The sequence below is a fragment of the Exophiala bonariae genome (assembly GCF_035927105.1).
Source record: "Exophiala bonariae strain CCFEE 5792 chromosome Unknown scaffold_7, whole genome shotgun sequence".
NCBI lineage: Eukaryota > Fungi > Ascomycota > Eurotiomycetes > Chaetothyriales > Herpotrichiellaceae > Exophiala > Exophiala bonariae.
The window spans coordinates 971,986-988,625 of record NW_027042482.1 but is presented as its reverse complement, the minus strand read 5'-3'; the positions used below and the strand labels follow the sequence as shown (position 1 = coordinate 988,625).

The 16,640-nt window shown below is 51.1% G+C and overlaps 4 protein-coding genes across 4 annotated transcripts; 3 read left to right on the top strand and 1 right to left on the bottom strand.

The window, feature by feature from the left end:
* Positions 1-892: 892 nt before the first annotated feature.
* On the top strand, positions 893-2,554 carry LTR84_012365 (uncharacterized protein; the record flags this gene model as incomplete). Its single annotated transcript, XM_064855889.1, has 4 exons — positions 893-993; positions 1,072-1,270; positions 1,344-1,807; positions 1,906-2,554. 4 exons carry the CDS (start codon positions 893-895, stop codon positions 2,552-2,554), a joined length of 1,413 nt encoding a protein of 470 aa, XP_064708549.1.
* A 9,635-nt stretch (positions 2,555-12,189) lies between these two features.
* On the top strand, positions 12,190-12,951 carry LTR84_012364 (uncharacterized protein; the record flags this gene model as incomplete). The annotated part of the gene is made up of 3 exons (XM_064855888.1): positions 12,190-12,351; positions 12,409-12,620; positions 12,681-12,951. The coding sequence occupies 3 exons, from the start codon at positions 12,190-12,192 to the stop codon at positions 12,949-12,951; spliced, it is 645 nt and encodes a 214-aa protein (XP_064708548.1).
* Positions 12,952-13,775: 824 nt separating this feature from the next.
* LTR84_012363 (uncharacterized protein) lies at positions 13,776-14,458 on the top strand (the record flags this gene model as incomplete). Its single annotated transcript, XM_064855887.1, has 3 exons — positions 13,776-13,781; positions 13,834-13,879; positions 13,944-14,458. 3 exons carry the CDS (start codon positions 13,776-13,778, stop codon positions 14,456-14,458), a joined length of 567 nt encoding a protein of 188 aa, XP_064708547.1.
* A 130-nt stretch (positions 14,459-14,588) lies between these two features.
* Positions 14,589-16,420, bottom strand: LTR84_012362 (uncharacterized protein; the record flags this gene model as incomplete). The annotated part of the gene is made up of 2 exons (XM_064855886.1): positions 14,589-16,254; positions 16,332-16,420. The coding sequence occupies 2 exons, from the start codon at positions 16,418-16,420 to the stop codon at positions 14,589-14,591; spliced, it is 1,755 nt and encodes a 584-aa protein (XP_064708546.1).
* Positions 16,421-16,640: the final 220 nt, after the last annotated feature.

Below are 16,640 nucleotides of genomic sequence, written 5' to 3'. Positions count from 1 at the left end.
AAGTCAAATAAGAAAAGAAGAGTATTTTGCTTGCCCCTTTCCTTGATTTTTCCAAACTTTGCAGGGCTAAGCATCAACCTCTCAGCGGGGAAAATGGCATGCACCAAAATTATACTGAGCTAAGCTAAATGTCGCCTGGCTGCCGCGTCTCTAACTAGAATTGGAATAATGTACTCTTGGTGACCCCGCGAAGTTACGAGAAATTGGACGGAAGTTTGGCAGAATACCACATCCCCCGGCCATGACAACACAACTTTGCCGTTGCCTCAGCCAGCTGTGCGTCCTCCATGGTGTCCTCGAGCCAATGATTGAAATGGCCATATATTGATGCAGCTGTCGCTGTCCATATTGGGATATGATCAATCTCACACCATGGCTTATTGGCCATCGACAGATCATTTATCTAAGCGAGCCTTATTTGAAGGACAGCAGTCAAGAGACAGAAAAGCCCAGCGCTGGGCGTATCGCTGGTTGAAAGTCACTCCATCATGCTCAGCAGTTTAAGAAAAGCTTCAACTTGATATCTGACAATTGATCCATCATCATCATCAAGGCCCGAAGCATCGCTGCCTAAGAAAGGGCTCATCTTCCACCCGTCATCATTGATACAATCTTCGATCATGCGATTTCGGCCATCCATCAGAAAACGCGTCGATAGCGCTCAACCTCCCTCAACTCTGCTGAACGTGACCCGCAGGGAACCATGGTACCGGGATCAAGGACTGCGTAGAATGAGCTTTCCGCTTCTCGTCCTGTACTGCGTCAACTTGTGTACCGGCTTCGACGCGACTTTGACGGCAAATTTGCAGAGCTTTCCAAAATGGCGAGCAGGTCGGTCACTTTCATGTCCTCACAAACTTTCTAAGGCTGACGAGAACGATTCTGTGCAGACATGGGAACTCCAACTCCGTCACAACTCGGCTTGATCACCGCAATCTACTTCATAGGGGTTTTCTGTGGTGGAGTTCCGGCGTCCATTGTTACGGACAGATTGTAAGACTTCAAGCTCCTCACCCTTGCCACACAGGTTTTCTGACCCGGGTTGCCGCTGACAATCTACCCCAACTTTAGTGGACGAAAATGGGGAGTGACGGTAGGCCAAATTCTCACCGTTGCCGGTGCCTCATTTCAGGCTGCCTCGCGAGGTCGAGCACAGTATATGGGGGCACGTTTTGTCCTCGGCTTTGGCATTGCGTTCAATATGTGTGCCGCAGCGACGTTATTGAGCGAACTCGCCATTCCCCAGTTCAGAGGAACTCTGGTATCGTTGGTACGTTCTGATGACTCGCCTCCCACGCGAAAGATGTCCCAGCCATCTGCAGAAAATAACTCACCATTCCCAGTTCAACCCATTCTGGTATGTCGGTTCGATTATAGCCGCATGGACCTGCTTCGGTACTAGTCACATGCCAAAAACAGATGCATGGGGATGGCGAACCCCCTCCTTGCTACAGGCGTTGTGTCCAACTTTCGTGCTCTGCTTGATCTACTGGGTGCCAGAGAGTCCCAGGTGGCTTGTTTCAAGAGGGCGCAACGCGGAAGCTGTTGCCATTATTGCAAAGTACCACGGCACCGGCAACGATGATGACCCAACCACGTGCGCTGAAATCTCCGAGATTGAGTTGGCCCTCCAACAGGCTCGCGAAGGCATTCGGTGGAGCGCCCTTGTCACCAAGAAGGCCAATCGTAACCGAATCTCCGTGGTGATCGTGATGGTTCTGATGTGTCTCTGGTGTGGTCAGAACATCATTACTTACTACTTTTCACCCATCCTCAATTCGATCGGTATCACAGGATCTACAAAGCAGTACGTATATCTCTACCCCCATTACTATTAATATCGGGTTCTTATTCACTTTCCCTTTGAGACAATTCGAAGCATCACTTACACACCCATCTCTACAGGACCGGGATCAACGGCGGCATCAACATCGTAAACCTCGTATCATCCATCCTTGGTGCATTCCTCGCGGATCGAGTGGGACGGCGAAAGCTCTGGATGACATCATTCGCAGGCATGATCGTGGTCGGTGTGCCCTTCACAGTCCTCTCGGCCGTGTACGTGCAGACCCGCAAGACCGGCGCGGGCTACGGCGTGGTGGTGTGCCTGTTCCTTTACGACGTGGCATACAACATCGCCTGCAACCCCTTGCTCTACTCGTACGCCACCGAGATCATGCCGTTCTTCATGCGCGCGCGCGGCCTCGCCGTCAAGACTCTCGTTGGTCAGATCGCCCTCATCATCAACATGTACGTCAACCCGATCGCCCTCGCCGCCATTGGGTACCACTACTACATCTTCTTCATCGGCCTGAACTGCTTCTGGCTGATCCTGATCTTCTTCTTTTTCCCGGAGACTAAAGGCTATTCGCTCGAGCAACTCGCCGTTTTGTTCGACGACGGCGTCGACACCGGCCGCGGTGGACCGGACGGGCAGGGAGCGACAGACAGGTCCATCGTCGCCGCGGTAGATGACAAGAGCCAATCGATCGTGGAGGTGCAGTCGAGCGAGAGTCAGACGTCCTCTGAGATGGATGAAAAACATCTCAATTAGCTCGACCAATAAGCTGAAATCATCCCGTGGTTGGACTGACGGGTGTGTGCTTGTGACCGACGAACTGCAGCGCTGCCATTTTCCGCCTGACTGAGTGGGGGGCACGCAAGGGGCCTGGATGTTTGACAGGTCAGGACAATACGATACTGCAGCAAAGACACGAGCTTGTGTCACCACGCCACGCCCAAATGGCAACCCAACTAGACCGCTGTTCTCGAGGGATGGAACATGCTCCGACATCGATATTTGTCAATGTCCATGCTTGGTACTTGGGTTTGTGTCATGGAGCAGAGGCATACAAGCCTTCTCAAAAGATTCTTATTTGTGCTAACTGTTATACAACTGGGGATATGATACATTGGAGCCTGATATAGTACTGGAAGTCTGTGTCTGTGATATGCTTTCCCCAACCGTCGCCCGATGCTGTGGGCCCACCATATTCCTTCTGATGGCGGCGAGGTGACACGGCAGCTCACTGGCACAAGTGAGTGCATATCATGAAGTACATTTGCGTCTGGTGCTAAGCACTGAATAGCTATTGCTGGAAGGTGGTTTTTTGACCAGTGGCAACTACAACTTCGACATCGTGGCTCTGTCAATTGACGACCGCATGTGGTTCTTCGGATGGGTAGGCTCGGTGTCAGTGGTCTGGAATTGTGCTCCCACGCCAGCTACGGCTAATCAGCATTTGACGCTTTTATCAAGTATGGAGACGACACACCTAAAATGGGATGGGCCTCTAACAAGACGACGCTACCCACGTATGTTGGCCCATACGAGGCCAAATCAATGTCTCCCAGGTCAAGGACTGTTTCCACATCGGCCATGGCTTTGAGTGCTTCCTTACTGACGGAGAAAAGGTTTGCCATGTGAATAATTGAGGAATGAGAGTGTGAACCTTCGTTGAAATTTAGTGAAGAGCGCAAATAAAGGCAAGGATTATGAATTCTGATGATAGAATGATCAAGCTGTCAATGAGACACGTTCTGGGTAGAGTATCGGTATCAGAAGAGGATGAGAGGTGCAGAGCGACCAGATATCATGGATATATACGTCCTTGCCGGGAGAGAATGCTCTCTCTGGTGGATCTTGTACTTTCGGAAAAGTACTTGGTATTCCAGGGCAACAGGACAATGTGCTAAGCTTAAAAATCATGGCCGAACACAAGATGATTGGTCAACGAGCAGAGGGGAACTGTCGTGGTGATACGGTCAGATTCCCTTGAAAGGTCCATCGACCTGTGCGACCATTGACGAGGAACGGTTGGTGCCAATATTCCTATGGAGATCAAGCCCTACCATCAAGTTGGTGGAGGAGCCAGTGCTATGCTTGGAGGCGGATACCCTTAGTCCCAAGTCCATAATCTCGGGCAGGATATTGAAAGTGCAGATTAACATGACTGTCGTACTTTCCTCTGGAAACACGGTGGGAGTGGAGAATTCCTCGTCGTCAACGATGAGTTGCACCACTCCTGACAGAGTTGAATGCCATGCCCAGGATGCGAAACTGAGCATGCATACCCCTGACTGAGACTTAGGCTCGCTCCATCCGCTGGATCCTGGACGACAAGGGGTAGGGAAGGCGGTGCTGCTTTCTAGAAGGTGAATACGGAGAAAATGAATTTGCTTTTTCTTGGGCGCTGGGGGCTAACGTAGTAAGCCTGTCACACCCAAAAATCACAGGCCACGCGCCCGACCATCATTGTTGAGTCGATCGTGGCCCTTCTGTTCAGACTCTTGGTGAAAATTATCGGCTGACCGCTGTTTTGAAAATCTTCTTCATCTGTTCGTTTGTCCCTCTGCTTGTGCCAGGGTGGTGGACTGTAATTTCTCTTAACATGCAGGCTTGGGGAGAGCGACAAGGGTAAGTGCTTTAGCATGACGCAAGTTTCCAGAAGACCCTCCATGTCTTCCAGTGCCCGCCGGAGCCGGCTACGAAAATGTGATTCAAGATGTGGCTCCGAACTGCTGGAACCTTTGGGCTTGCTCTCTATGCCTCCTTTGGCAAGGATCCCACCTATTAGTTCCGGGGAAGCAGTCTCTCGCCCATCCGGCTGCTGAAGAGCACCGAGATTATGACCCAGAACTCTGGGTTGACGAGAAGGGCTACACAGCTCGATCCCTCCAACCCTTACGCTCGTGTGCTTGACCTCGACCGTCGGCCAATGGGCTTTGGGGCAGATCGACAATTCTCAATTATCCGGGCCAAACTCTTCCCCAACAGGGCACGACGTGCCTCAAATTACCACTGTCCCGATTCTTGAGCATGTCTCATCTCCAAGCGAGACACATGCGTGCCGGAGTCTGCATCATCTGTCCCAGCAAAGAGGTTCAACCGGTGAAGATATCAACCTTGTCTTGCTGTCCTTTGACCGCTACAATTAGTCCTTCGAGAGTCAATTGGCTCGGAAGTCACGGGCACAACAAGATTCGGGGCTGAGTTTCCGCTTCAAACGTGCCAACACATCAAGATAGGATTTACCAAAAGAGGGCCGACCGAAATGGCCAACATGGGGAAGGAGGACTGGTTGCCGGAGATTACAAGCGCAGAGATACGGGGGACACGGCTGCCGTCTTCATCCCAGATTTCGTGATATTGGTCCGAATCTGGCAGGACCAGGACCTCAAAGAAAGAGCGGACCAGGTGATAAAGGTCATGGGTACGCAGAACACTCCGGCCACATTCTTGGTTACTCCCTATCTCTAAGATTGATTGAACCATTCCAGCCCGAAAACAAGTCGATGCACGAGCAGGGCGAGGGCCTCAGCGAGCTGCACGCGTTGAACACCTTTTCTGACAGCACTCCGAGTACCTCGTACCGATGCCCAGCAATCATCTTCCATCTTGTCACCAAAGCCCGACCAACACGAAGCCCTTTTTGGATTGAAACGATCGGCCAATTCATTTCTACTCTGGGCGTCGAATGAAGTAAAGGCGCTGCCCGCATGATCATTCAGGTTCCACGCTAAAAGGATGGAGTATCTGATACTCTAGGGAACATGTCAGTCAGCCTATCCGCAGCGCTTTCCCTCTGGCTTTCTGGGCGTATCTGCTCGTTACGATAGGCCCACTCCAATTGAATCATGTGCCTTGCGGTCCGGGAAACCGTGTCAAGGATTTTAAAACGTTGACAGGACTCCACAGCCAGAATAACTTTGTTCGTTGACAATGCAGCTCCTGGCAGGGAAGTGCATCCAACTAGTCTAGGTTACATCAGATACTCGTGTCACCCCTCTCGTGTCCTCTCCAGCCCTAAAGCATTGAGAAAGCCACACGGAATACTTGATTCGTTAGGCTCCGGGCAAATGTCAGTGACGTACGCCTCAAGGGGATCATTCAAAGTGACAGCGGACCGCCTGACTAGGAATTGGCTGCTCCAGCCATGATGCTTTCTGCATGCACTCATCAACCCTGGAATCTCGGTACCAGGGCGATGGTAACAACCTAGACAAACATTGTCCTTTGCTGGGTACGAGAAGGATTTGACACATGCATTCGGTGCATTAGCAAACTTTACCTAGGTCAGACCACTTGCAGCGTAAGAGAAAGCAGTGGAAGCGCTCTGGCAATCTATCTTGATAATGAAAATGTCAATCACATTGGTCGAACCGTCTGCATGTGTAGAGGGTGTGTGTCTCAGTGTGAGACTCTGGGCACTGCGACCGATCCCCAATCTTCAGCGGTCCGTCGTAGCCCCCTCTCTACCGAGTATTGTGCATATGTACGCTAAATTACAGTCGAGCCATGAGGTGGCCCGACCGTCGTCGGAGGCCCAAACAATTAGTTGGTATTCGGCCTGCGTAGGGATGCAGAATTTGTATCAATTTGGCTAGCCATGCCCGCCTGTTGTTGTTGTTGTCGTTACCGAACGTGGTTGAGCATCCTCCCACTCACTGCCTGAGCGATGAATAATTTTGGTGGCTGTGGAAAGTAATGCCTCTGGCTCGCGACCATTTACGTGGCTTCTGATATCATACATGCTGTAGTTCTGCCTTGAAGCTATGTACCTATGATATACGAAGTACTGCCTGTAACAGAAAATTTCATAAACGGACGCTTCACCAAGCATCATCCGCAAAGATCAAGTTTGGGAAGGGTTATCAAGCCGGGGGGGCAAGAATTATTGGCGATGATCATGGCCTATCAGCTCTCGACCCCGCAACCCAGGTCTCCCTAGAGAGCATGGGATCTTTAAAATACATGAATCCCCGCCTACGGAGCGCAGCCTGAGGGGAATTTTTCAAATCTTTTCGCTCACTGGCCGACCATTCCTTGACGCTTCCTTGCAATTGTCCCACTTGCTTTTATCGCGGTGGGTTTATACCCATTCGACAAATGGGTTCGATGCCACGCAGAGAAAGCTTTGGCCCACATAGGATAGCCTGAGTGGGACTGTGGGCATTTGTGGGCATAGCACGAACGTTTTTTTCGCGTGGAACTGCGCTGCTCACTTCCGTTGAACCATCTTTCCACTACCACAAACCTACTTCGGCCACCCGCAAAGCCTAAGCAGACTGCCTCATAGGTCCTCCAAGCAGAATCCTCACATTGGAAACTAGTGTACAGCTTTGAAAGGAAAAATGGTTGTCCTCAAAGCCAAAAGTCAGAAATCAATAACCATGGCCGATTGTAAAGAATGCAGTGCAGAAGAAACATCCCGTAAACGATAGCAAGGGCCGTTGCAACTGTGGTACAAGTATCAACCAGCAGACCAGTTGTACCACTTTCGACGGCACGAGCCGCTCTAGGCGCCACTGCATCGGAAACAAGGCAACCTATCCCAACCACGCTCTCCTGACCCAATGCGGCGATGACGGGATGCACCACAGGGCACCTTGTGGCGCAGACACTCATGTTTAGGATCCAGTTGAGAACATGGTGATGAGTTCAGTATTGCTCGGGCCTTGAAGGAATAAAACTGGTTAGAAATAGCCAGAGACATAGAAGTGCATTGACCGCTTACGGGAATTGGTTTCCGGATTCTGCCCTCCATGCACAGTCGATTCAAATTTGGTCATGAGGACGTCGAGTGTTGAGATCAAGAGTTTTTGTTTTAATGATTGATATGTGCGTGCAGGTATTCCTAGATACAAATGATCGAAGGTGTCCGGGGTTTTGATAAATCGAGCCAGCATGATTTTGGAACTCATACTTGAAACTGCTGAAGTCGTATATTCTGAGTAATACAAGTGACTGGTTGTCAGATGCTTATGGTAAATTCAGCGTAGATTAGCAGTGAGCTTTGAGAAAATAGTGAAGAGGCAGAAGACCTTTTCAAGCACCCGCTGGCAAGAAGATTGAGTCGAGTTTCAAGAGCCCATTCCGGGCCTGTATTCGAGCGAGCTGATGCATATCTTATAAAAATCACATAATGCCGTGAAGAAGCGGTGAAGCATCAACGTTCAGTTGAGGCCTCAGGCAGCTGTGAATGAATCAAATACTGAGAGTGACGATGATGCCCAACCGGATATCCCTGATGGCTTCGTGCCCAGTCATTCCACCCCTTCAGCCAAATCGAGCTCTAGAATAAGACCCATGTACGGTGGCAACGGTGTGCGCTAGACCTTACGAATCGGGGAACAAATGTTGGGGGTGTCCACACGTCCAGCACTCGGCTGAGCAAAGTAGGTTGAGTTGGTGCATTTAGCGATGCTTGCTTTGAATGCTCAGAGTTGATGGGCGTGGAGGAAAGCCGCTTCGAAGGTCTGAGAGGTAGATTCTAATAGGCCCTGGAGCACCTGCACATGGCATGCGAAGGCTCTAGTTGTGGGGCGAGGGGGCTCGTTTGCACTGCCAGCAGGGCGAACGTAGTGTCAGGCGCACTGGAGTTCCTTTGGGTTCACAACTCAAGGACAGGTAATCGGATGCGGCTCCGTAGGGCGGTAACTATTGGTGTAAAGTGGTATTTCGGACGCTTAGGCACAGCTTCGACTTGGGATTTCTTGGGTGAAGACCGACACGGACTAGACCTCTCTCAGAAGACACAAATGCGGTTGCGGTGACAGGAAGGCCAATGTCCTCTCGACTGGTTAACTCTGCCCCCTTTTGTTCGACATCACCAACCGTGCAGCTCCCAAAGATAGGTATGATTGTGGATCGAGCTCATCATCCCGAAACTATTGATGGTCGTGATCATGGTTTTCTGCCCCTTGTGAAGTCTTGTTGAAATGTTGTTCACCTCGAAGGTGCCAGAGGGTTGATGAGGGGGTGTCACCCGCCTGTCATGACGCAGGCGTGGGACGCAACCACTATGATCCTTGCTATCGAGCAGGGTCAGGGAGGGAGGGCGAGGGTCCCAATTCTTTTCTAAGCGTTCACACGTCAATTCACCCATTAGTGCCATGCCATCCTAGCCATCTCTGTACTCAACCACGTGTGAGGGAACAATCAGGAACATGCAAGTCTGCAATATCAAGGGTAGTTTTCAGCCCGTGCATTCTGCTGTACGAGGTATGTCCGGTGTAAGAAGTTGTTCAGCCGATTTGGTGGGCCACATTTTGAGGTAATGAATCAATAAATCATCCGCTCTCCAAGATTCGTTTTACAATCTCCCGTTGCCAGAAGGCTTCTGGTTTCTCCACTTGAGGCACGGTCAATCTCGTATTTGAGACTTGGTCGGCTCAGGCGTCAGCTTGAAATCGTCATGGAGACTGTTTGCGACGTCTTTGAGGACTTTGATCATGAAAAATGCCTTGCTGAAGTCGCGTTTCCAGATCACAAGTGAAAGAAGTCGTGGGCGCGTCCGCCATCAATCTCGTCGTACAAAACGGTCCAGGAACGCATGGCTCGCGTCAGGTAATATCTGACGACAAGATTCGTTGAGGAGCAGTATCGCGTGGTGCTGTGATATCTTACACAGCTGGTACAATCGTAAACGTTTCTTGCGTGGCGGGCTGAACTTAGGCGTGTTTGTAGCAGTGGTTCCTGCCTTTGACAGAAGTGGCAGGTTCCCCCTCGTGCATCATCCTTGGTCGTAGCTTCCGTCACGCACACACACCGTTACCTTTGACCATGCCAATCTGTAATTGCAATATTAGGATGTTGATTTGACACTTCAACTTCCGAAAAGCTTGCAAATACCGACAACACTGTTCATTCAGCCACCAGTCGCCCTGTCTGTATTTCTGCAAGGATGACAGGTTCCATTTCTGTTCTGGGGAAGGGTGAGAGCGGGGCGCTAGAGATCAGCCATTGTGCAAAAAATCGGATGTTGTGCATAATTCCCAGCATCTTCGATCCGAAGTCTATCTTGCTGTCCGAAGTTCCTGCAACGCTCATTCAGTATGCTGGTTGCCAGAAAACACGAGACTCGATCGTAGTCATCGACACGCTATCACAAGAATAGTCAACCCACCTGCTTGAAGACGGCGAGGTATGAGCTCATGTGATGCGCTCCACAGCCATGACATCCCCTTCCATCCAGTTATCTTCAATCTTGTCACACGCAGATATCAAATTGAGCTTTTGTTACGGTGACCGAGACTTTTGAATCCAAATGGACCGTTGTTTGTTGAAAAGCCCCGTGATTTTGGGTCACAATGAATCAGTGAGAGAAGTGCTGGAGGCTCCAAAGTTGTAGATGTCTGCTTGCCAGAAAGCCAAATCCTCTGTCCAACTTGCCATGTCCGAAACGCCGACCGCCTTCTCAGCTTTCGGTTCATAAGGACCAGTCCGCCTCCGTCTGGAAGTGATCGGTTTCGGGTATATCGTCCTCCACGAAAGGGGTCTTGAAATCTATGACCAGACAGATTTCGATGATAATTTGGAGGGAAAGTGCAACATCTTCGTCCTACTGTCAGGAGGTGTCGATGGAAAGCTGGAAGTCTTCAGTGACATCAACGCAATTCAGACTGGCCTTCATACATACCAGATCCTGATGGATCTGCTTGGTTGGTTAACCTACCATGAGAAAAGACGTTCGCAATCTTGGCGAAGAGACTCGACCTCCATGTCCGTGAGTTCCACCACAAACGACAACGACTAAACCCTACAGGCGAGCTCTCTACCATTACAAGATACATGCTCATGACTGCCAGGGCAGCTCGATATTCTGGTCAACCTCGAGTATGTTTGTAGCGAGACGGCCAATTGGAGCGGTGAGGGTCAATACTCGCCTGCCCAATCTGTACAACTTGAGCTGTCCTCCAATAGACGAGCAACCTCGCGGTGAAGCACCGAGGTTCGCGATCACTGCACAGGGGCTCTGACTGGAATGCGACCACTACTTGAACATCAACAACATACCGTCTCTGACCAGTTGTTTCATGACAAATTCCCCAATGATGTATCCCAGTGAAACTGGCTTGGCAAAACGTTCTGTTCGACCCGCCATGTTGTGAAGTACGCCACAAGCTTCTCCACGGGCTCGTAGATGGGTGCGGTTATTATGTTGGAAAGGAAATCAACGATGACCTGGCGACCTTGCAGAGTCCTGGTCTATGAGATTCTAAGCCCAAAATTCTAATCAAAACCATCTCCATAGGACTTGTTTGTGGGGTGAACTGTGTGAACCACTGGTCCCAGGTGCTAACGAACACAGCCATCCTCACTGACATGGATGAGATAGACCCTACACCGAGCATACCTGCTGATTTTCAGACCAGTGAACCAATCGTGGCAAATTGCTCGCCTATCTTACCGAGGGACATCGGAAGAGGGAAGTAATCGACTGGCCCTTTCTAGAGTGGATGGCAGATTGCCTTTGAAGCGAGTGCAGCTACTTTGCAGGTAGCTAGAGATCGGTACTTGTAAGTCTGACCTAGTTCGACAACTTACGGATACCTCGCCGGGGTGGGAGCAGCGAGATCCGATTCACTGCAACCACGGCACCACCCGCATTTGAGACGACTGGGGTATCATGTAAGGCTGGCAAACCCCTGTCCGAAGGAATGTTCGAAACGACAAGAATCCTGATTTCTTGTTGGGTTCGTGGTCACGACAACGAGTTATTCTGGCACTCAGGCACTAAATTCTGAGCGGCAATACCAAGCCGTTTCACATTCTAACCCTGCTGTACGGATATGTCTCGAGTGGTGACCGTGATCTGTCGCGGGACACCGCATTGGGAGCATTCCACGAGCTGGACAAAGCCATCCTTGATACAGACTTGACTCGTCTCTACGGGTTAGGTTCGGTTGCTAAAAATTGTACAGGGAAACTCGCTAATTACACAACAGGGCATATTTACTCATCGATGTCCTTGGCTTCCTGAGCGAATGCTCACGCCATAATCCTTGTTTCATCGACTGCAGCTGGCGTCTTCTCTTGCCGCTAGCGAGACTTACCAGTTTTTATAGACCTTGATTCGAAGTTTAGCTCGATACAAGACAGTGATGCCTCGGCCGAGGAATATTGAGAAGCACTCTTAGTGGTCGGTTCTTCGAATGCACAATTGACAAAAACTCAAATCTTTCGGTATGGCGAAAATTTTCCTAGGCATCGGCGCAAGGCTTGGTTCACTGTATCAGAAGCTCTGAGAACTATATAACCCGACCACGGAACTCTATCTTGCGTTGTTGAACCATCAGATAGCTCAGGAGTCTTGATCTGAATCGTCCTCGATCATTGCCATTCATTCATTCATTCAACGCGCTCATCAACCGACCTCACTTTCGTTTTCGAAGAAATTGCTCAACATGCATTCCTCTCTGATTTTATCTCTCCTTGTGGCGCTGGTCGCTGCATCACCCATCGACAAACGCCAGACGATCCGCCTCAACGCAAATGAATTTGTGAATGGCGGCTGTCGCGATACGATCCTATTCTTCGCTCGGGGAACGACCGAGGGTGGCAACATGGTGAGCATGCGTGACAAAATATCAATCATCGAGTGGAGCTCTGATCATCTGTCGTAGGGTAGCGTAGTTGGCCCACCTTTGGCCAACGGGCTCAAAGACGCACTAGGTGATGCCAACGTCGCTGTCCAGGGCATTGACTATCCGGCGGCTCTCGCGGGCAACTTTGTACGTGGAGGTGCCGATCCAGGTGGCATCCAAACCATGGCCGATCTCTTGACCCAAGCCGCGACACAATGCCCGGATTCCAAACTCGTCGCCAGTGGCTACAGGTAAGCCTCGGCTGTTCTGGATGCTTCCCTAACATAACGCTGACAAGGAGAAAATAATAGCCAAGGAGCAGCACTTGTCCATCGTGCAGTTGAAGATCTACCACAGAATGTGAAGGATCAAATGGTTGCCGCCGTCACGTTTGGAGATACCCAGAACCAGCAAGACAATGGACAAATCCCCAATTTCGATCCGGCAAAGACCTTGGTCATCTGTAATGCTGGAGATGCCGTCTGCAGAGGTACACTTACCATCTTGCCAGCTCATCTGGCCTACGGAGCCCGAGCTGATGAGGGTGTTGACTTCATTACTGGAAAAGTTGGTGCTGCATGAGCAGCATCAGCTCATTTGAGGGGACTTGGACAGGCTTTTCTGGACTGCATGGTTTCTCTGGGACCTCTTACTCCTCTGGTATGGATTGCCACGAGATGTGACTGAGCAGGCAACCTAGATCAGTTCACCTGAACCCAATGCACACGAAGATATGATTGTACAATTTAGGCATAGGATAGGAGTTCATGGAATAAAACATATGTGTGGGCCCACGATAAAGTTTTCGCGTTGACAGTGTATGATCTTGCTGAGCACAACGACGACGCCTACGTTGTGCTCGCTTTGCGCAGGATCAATCTCATCTGACTAATCAGGCTGCCTGCCAGTGGAAAGGACACCAACATCACAACTTCCTGAAGCTGCCTGATGTCCATGCTGTGTTTGAGGTATCTCAAAACATGAGAGGTTCCGGCCAAGAACTCATATGAGTCGCAATAGCTGTTCTCAATGTTCCTATTCTTAGTGCTGGTGTTCGTGCAAACATGAATGTTTGAGGAAGATCTCAGGTGACACAGCTCCTGAAGCAGCAAGTCCTAGTACCGCCGAGATAATTGCGCTTCGCGTCTATCAGTTGAACCCTAGATTACGTAGCTTGACAAACATGCCAAGAGATATGTTACAAACTTCCAGAATGCGGGCACCTTACGCTTGTGTCTGCCACTGCTGTGAGAGCGAGATTTTGATATCCGTGACCAGGAGGCATTGCGCAACCCCCCATCTTTGAGTAACTCTAGAGTCACTTTCACGGCATGGGAAGATAGACCAACATCACCAATACCTCCCACAGTGTTCTGGTATACCACAGACGCACACCCAACCCCAATATGCCGGTGAGACCTCATACTCCAGGTGACCCTCAATGCCGCTGACACCCCACCCTAGGCATACCACTCGATCTTCCTGGGAGACCAAGGCGTGCAGACGATAGGTACACAAACTTTCCTCTCAGCGCAGCGACAGCGAGACCTTCACTAACACACCAATGCACACAGGAAACTTCCCACTCCTCCCACTGCGCACCAAAACCCGAGGCCCAGCGTTCACACTCCCACAACTGCCGGCGGGCACGAACGCACTGGACGTGGACCCGGACTCGGAATCGTACGACTGCCTGGACGAGATCCTGTCATTGTTCCGCGCCAACACGTTCTTCCGCAACTTCGAGATCAAGGGCCCCGCGGACCGCATGCTAATCTACGGCATCCTGTTCATCTCGGACTGCCTGACCAAAGTCAAGCCGCACATGGACGCCAAAGCCGCCGAGAAGGCGCTGATCAACGGCGCCCTGGAGCAGTTCAGTCTTCCCGGCGAACCCGGCTTCCCGCTCAACCAGGCTTTCGAGGCGCCGCGCGACCGCAACGAGGCCGAGGCCTTGCGCAGTTATCTCAGCCAGGTGCGTCAGGAGTTGGCCGTCCGGTTGCATGCTAGATTGTATGAGAGTGGCGTCGGCCCGAGTAAATGGTGGTTGAGCTTTACGAAGAGGAAGTTTATGGGCAAGGGGTTATAGAGGGGTTTTTTAAGTGCGAGGGAGGGATGGTGTTAGATGATTCACGAACGATAAAAATCAAAAGTGAGCGTTCAGCTGGGTTGGGTGTGTCAACCCGGCGGACCAGCATTTTATGACATTGCAGCTCAAGCTAGTCTCCCGTCTTGATCTCTGTGTCTTCCACGTCCCGCGAGGCTTCGGCCATCAAGACATCCGAGTCCGCTTGGTCTCCTTGAGCTTCGACCACAGACGTCTTGGATAACGACGAGGTGTCGTCCTCTGCCTGAGGAGTATCACTTTCCTGCACTTTCTGTCTTTTCCCGTTGCGCGGTGGTCTCCCTCGCGCCTCTACTTTTCCCTCGAGGGGCAAGACTCTCGTCGCCGTGAAGACGTAGCCCTCTGCGCCGCCTCGTCCAGTCATGAGCGGATGTGTCCGCCCAGGCAGGACCTGCCACTTCCGCACCCGTGACGTCTGAACCATGGGAGGCAACACCAGCGTCGGATCGAGTGGGAAGTCCTTGGACGGGACGGTGCGGTCCTCGGCGGGCGCGTTGAGGAATGCCGTCCTCCGGCTCGTGGAATAGTAGTCAGAGAGTTCGGCCAGAGGCTCGACGTGCGGAGAGTACACCACTATCTGGCTTCCGCCGGCGAGCAAGGGGACGAGATGGCTCAGGATCGAGACGGGGTCGGTCGAGGTCGCGACGACGAGACCATTGAAGCCGCCTGCTCGGGTCTCGTCCACGACGCTTTTGGTGCGCTCCCACCGTCGCCGCTTGCGGAAGTAGGTCGCTCTTTTGTTGGATTTGGCTTTCGTGAGCTCTTCGGCCGTCATGATTTCTGGCTCTTGGTAGGTCATGTCAGACTCTGGATCGACGAGTTGTAGCCAGGATACTGTTTTGAGGCAGGTATAGAGAGGGTGTGATTGGGTGGGTGTATTTGCGTCGTAGTTGAAGTAGCGTAGCAGACCAAGGTTGGGTTGTTGGTTTGCGTGGATTAATGTGATGGAGTTGGATTTGGCGCTCATTGGTGTGGGTTTCTGTGGTTTGGCGGACTTGTGTGGTGAAGATCCTTCGTGTGCTTCTGCCTCGTCGTCCGGACTGTCTTCAGCGGATTGGTCGGGGTCCTTCTCGAGTGATGTCTGATGTAGTATCCCCATCCGCTCTGCCATTGCTGCGACCACCAGGCCGCCCGTGTCATCCACCACTAAGTAGCGGCAGGTTGGATCCATCTGTGGCAGTGCATTGGCGTCATATCCATCGAAATGGATGTTGGCCCAACATCCAATCAAGCCCAGCGATTCATTCCTCATCTCCATGATCTTGCTGGGATCTCTGTCCTCCATCAACCAGTCTGTCAGAGTTGGAATATCCAAGGGAAGAGGCGTGAACCATTTCATGTATTTCTTGTGCTTTCGTAAGGAGTATTTGGCAAGAGAGAATGCTGTTTTTTGATCGAGGGTCGAATGAGATTGCATGATCTTTTCAATCAAGTCTCTACCGCTCCCCAATTCTTCTTGCTTCAATGCTTCAATCTCGGACATTGTGAGCTTTTGGTTGGTCCGAATATCGTGGATGTTGACATTTGACTTGGCGGGAGTCGATGAGCCCGTCTCCCCATTGGCGACGGTCGGAGTGGACGCTTCATCGATCTCCGCCTGTTCGACCAGAGCCACGGCATGCAATTCGGCAGCGGGAACGATCCTCAGCTCTCTCCCTTCTCGGCCTTCTGATCGGTCGAGGATCTCGAAGGTCACGTGGTAAGGACGTCCCAAGATTTGATTGGTGTGAAAAGAGCCGTATTTTCCCAGGTTGATGATCCTTGTAACAGAGTCAGCGACAGCATCCAAAGCCGTTGGCTGATATCTGTTGTTTCACAGATCTTGAGTGGAACCTACGTGTTGGGTAGTATCTGTTCGACTCTGACTGCATCGGACGGCAGCCGTAGAGCGACATATTGGAAGGGTTGAATGTAAGAGAATGCCATTTTGGCGACGTTGTTTGTAACTTTGACCTACAGTGTCATGTTTTTGAGCATCGTTTTGAGGTCCTCCATGTTGGGGCTAGGAGGTTTCTACTGGAGAAGGCGAGCATCTTGTTTTTCATCGAAAATATGGGTCTCGAGAGACTCGTGGTTCAGGAAGTAGTGCGCGACAGTAGAGGTAGTACGGTGGATATTATGAGCCCCTTCCGCGTGGCTCGGCACG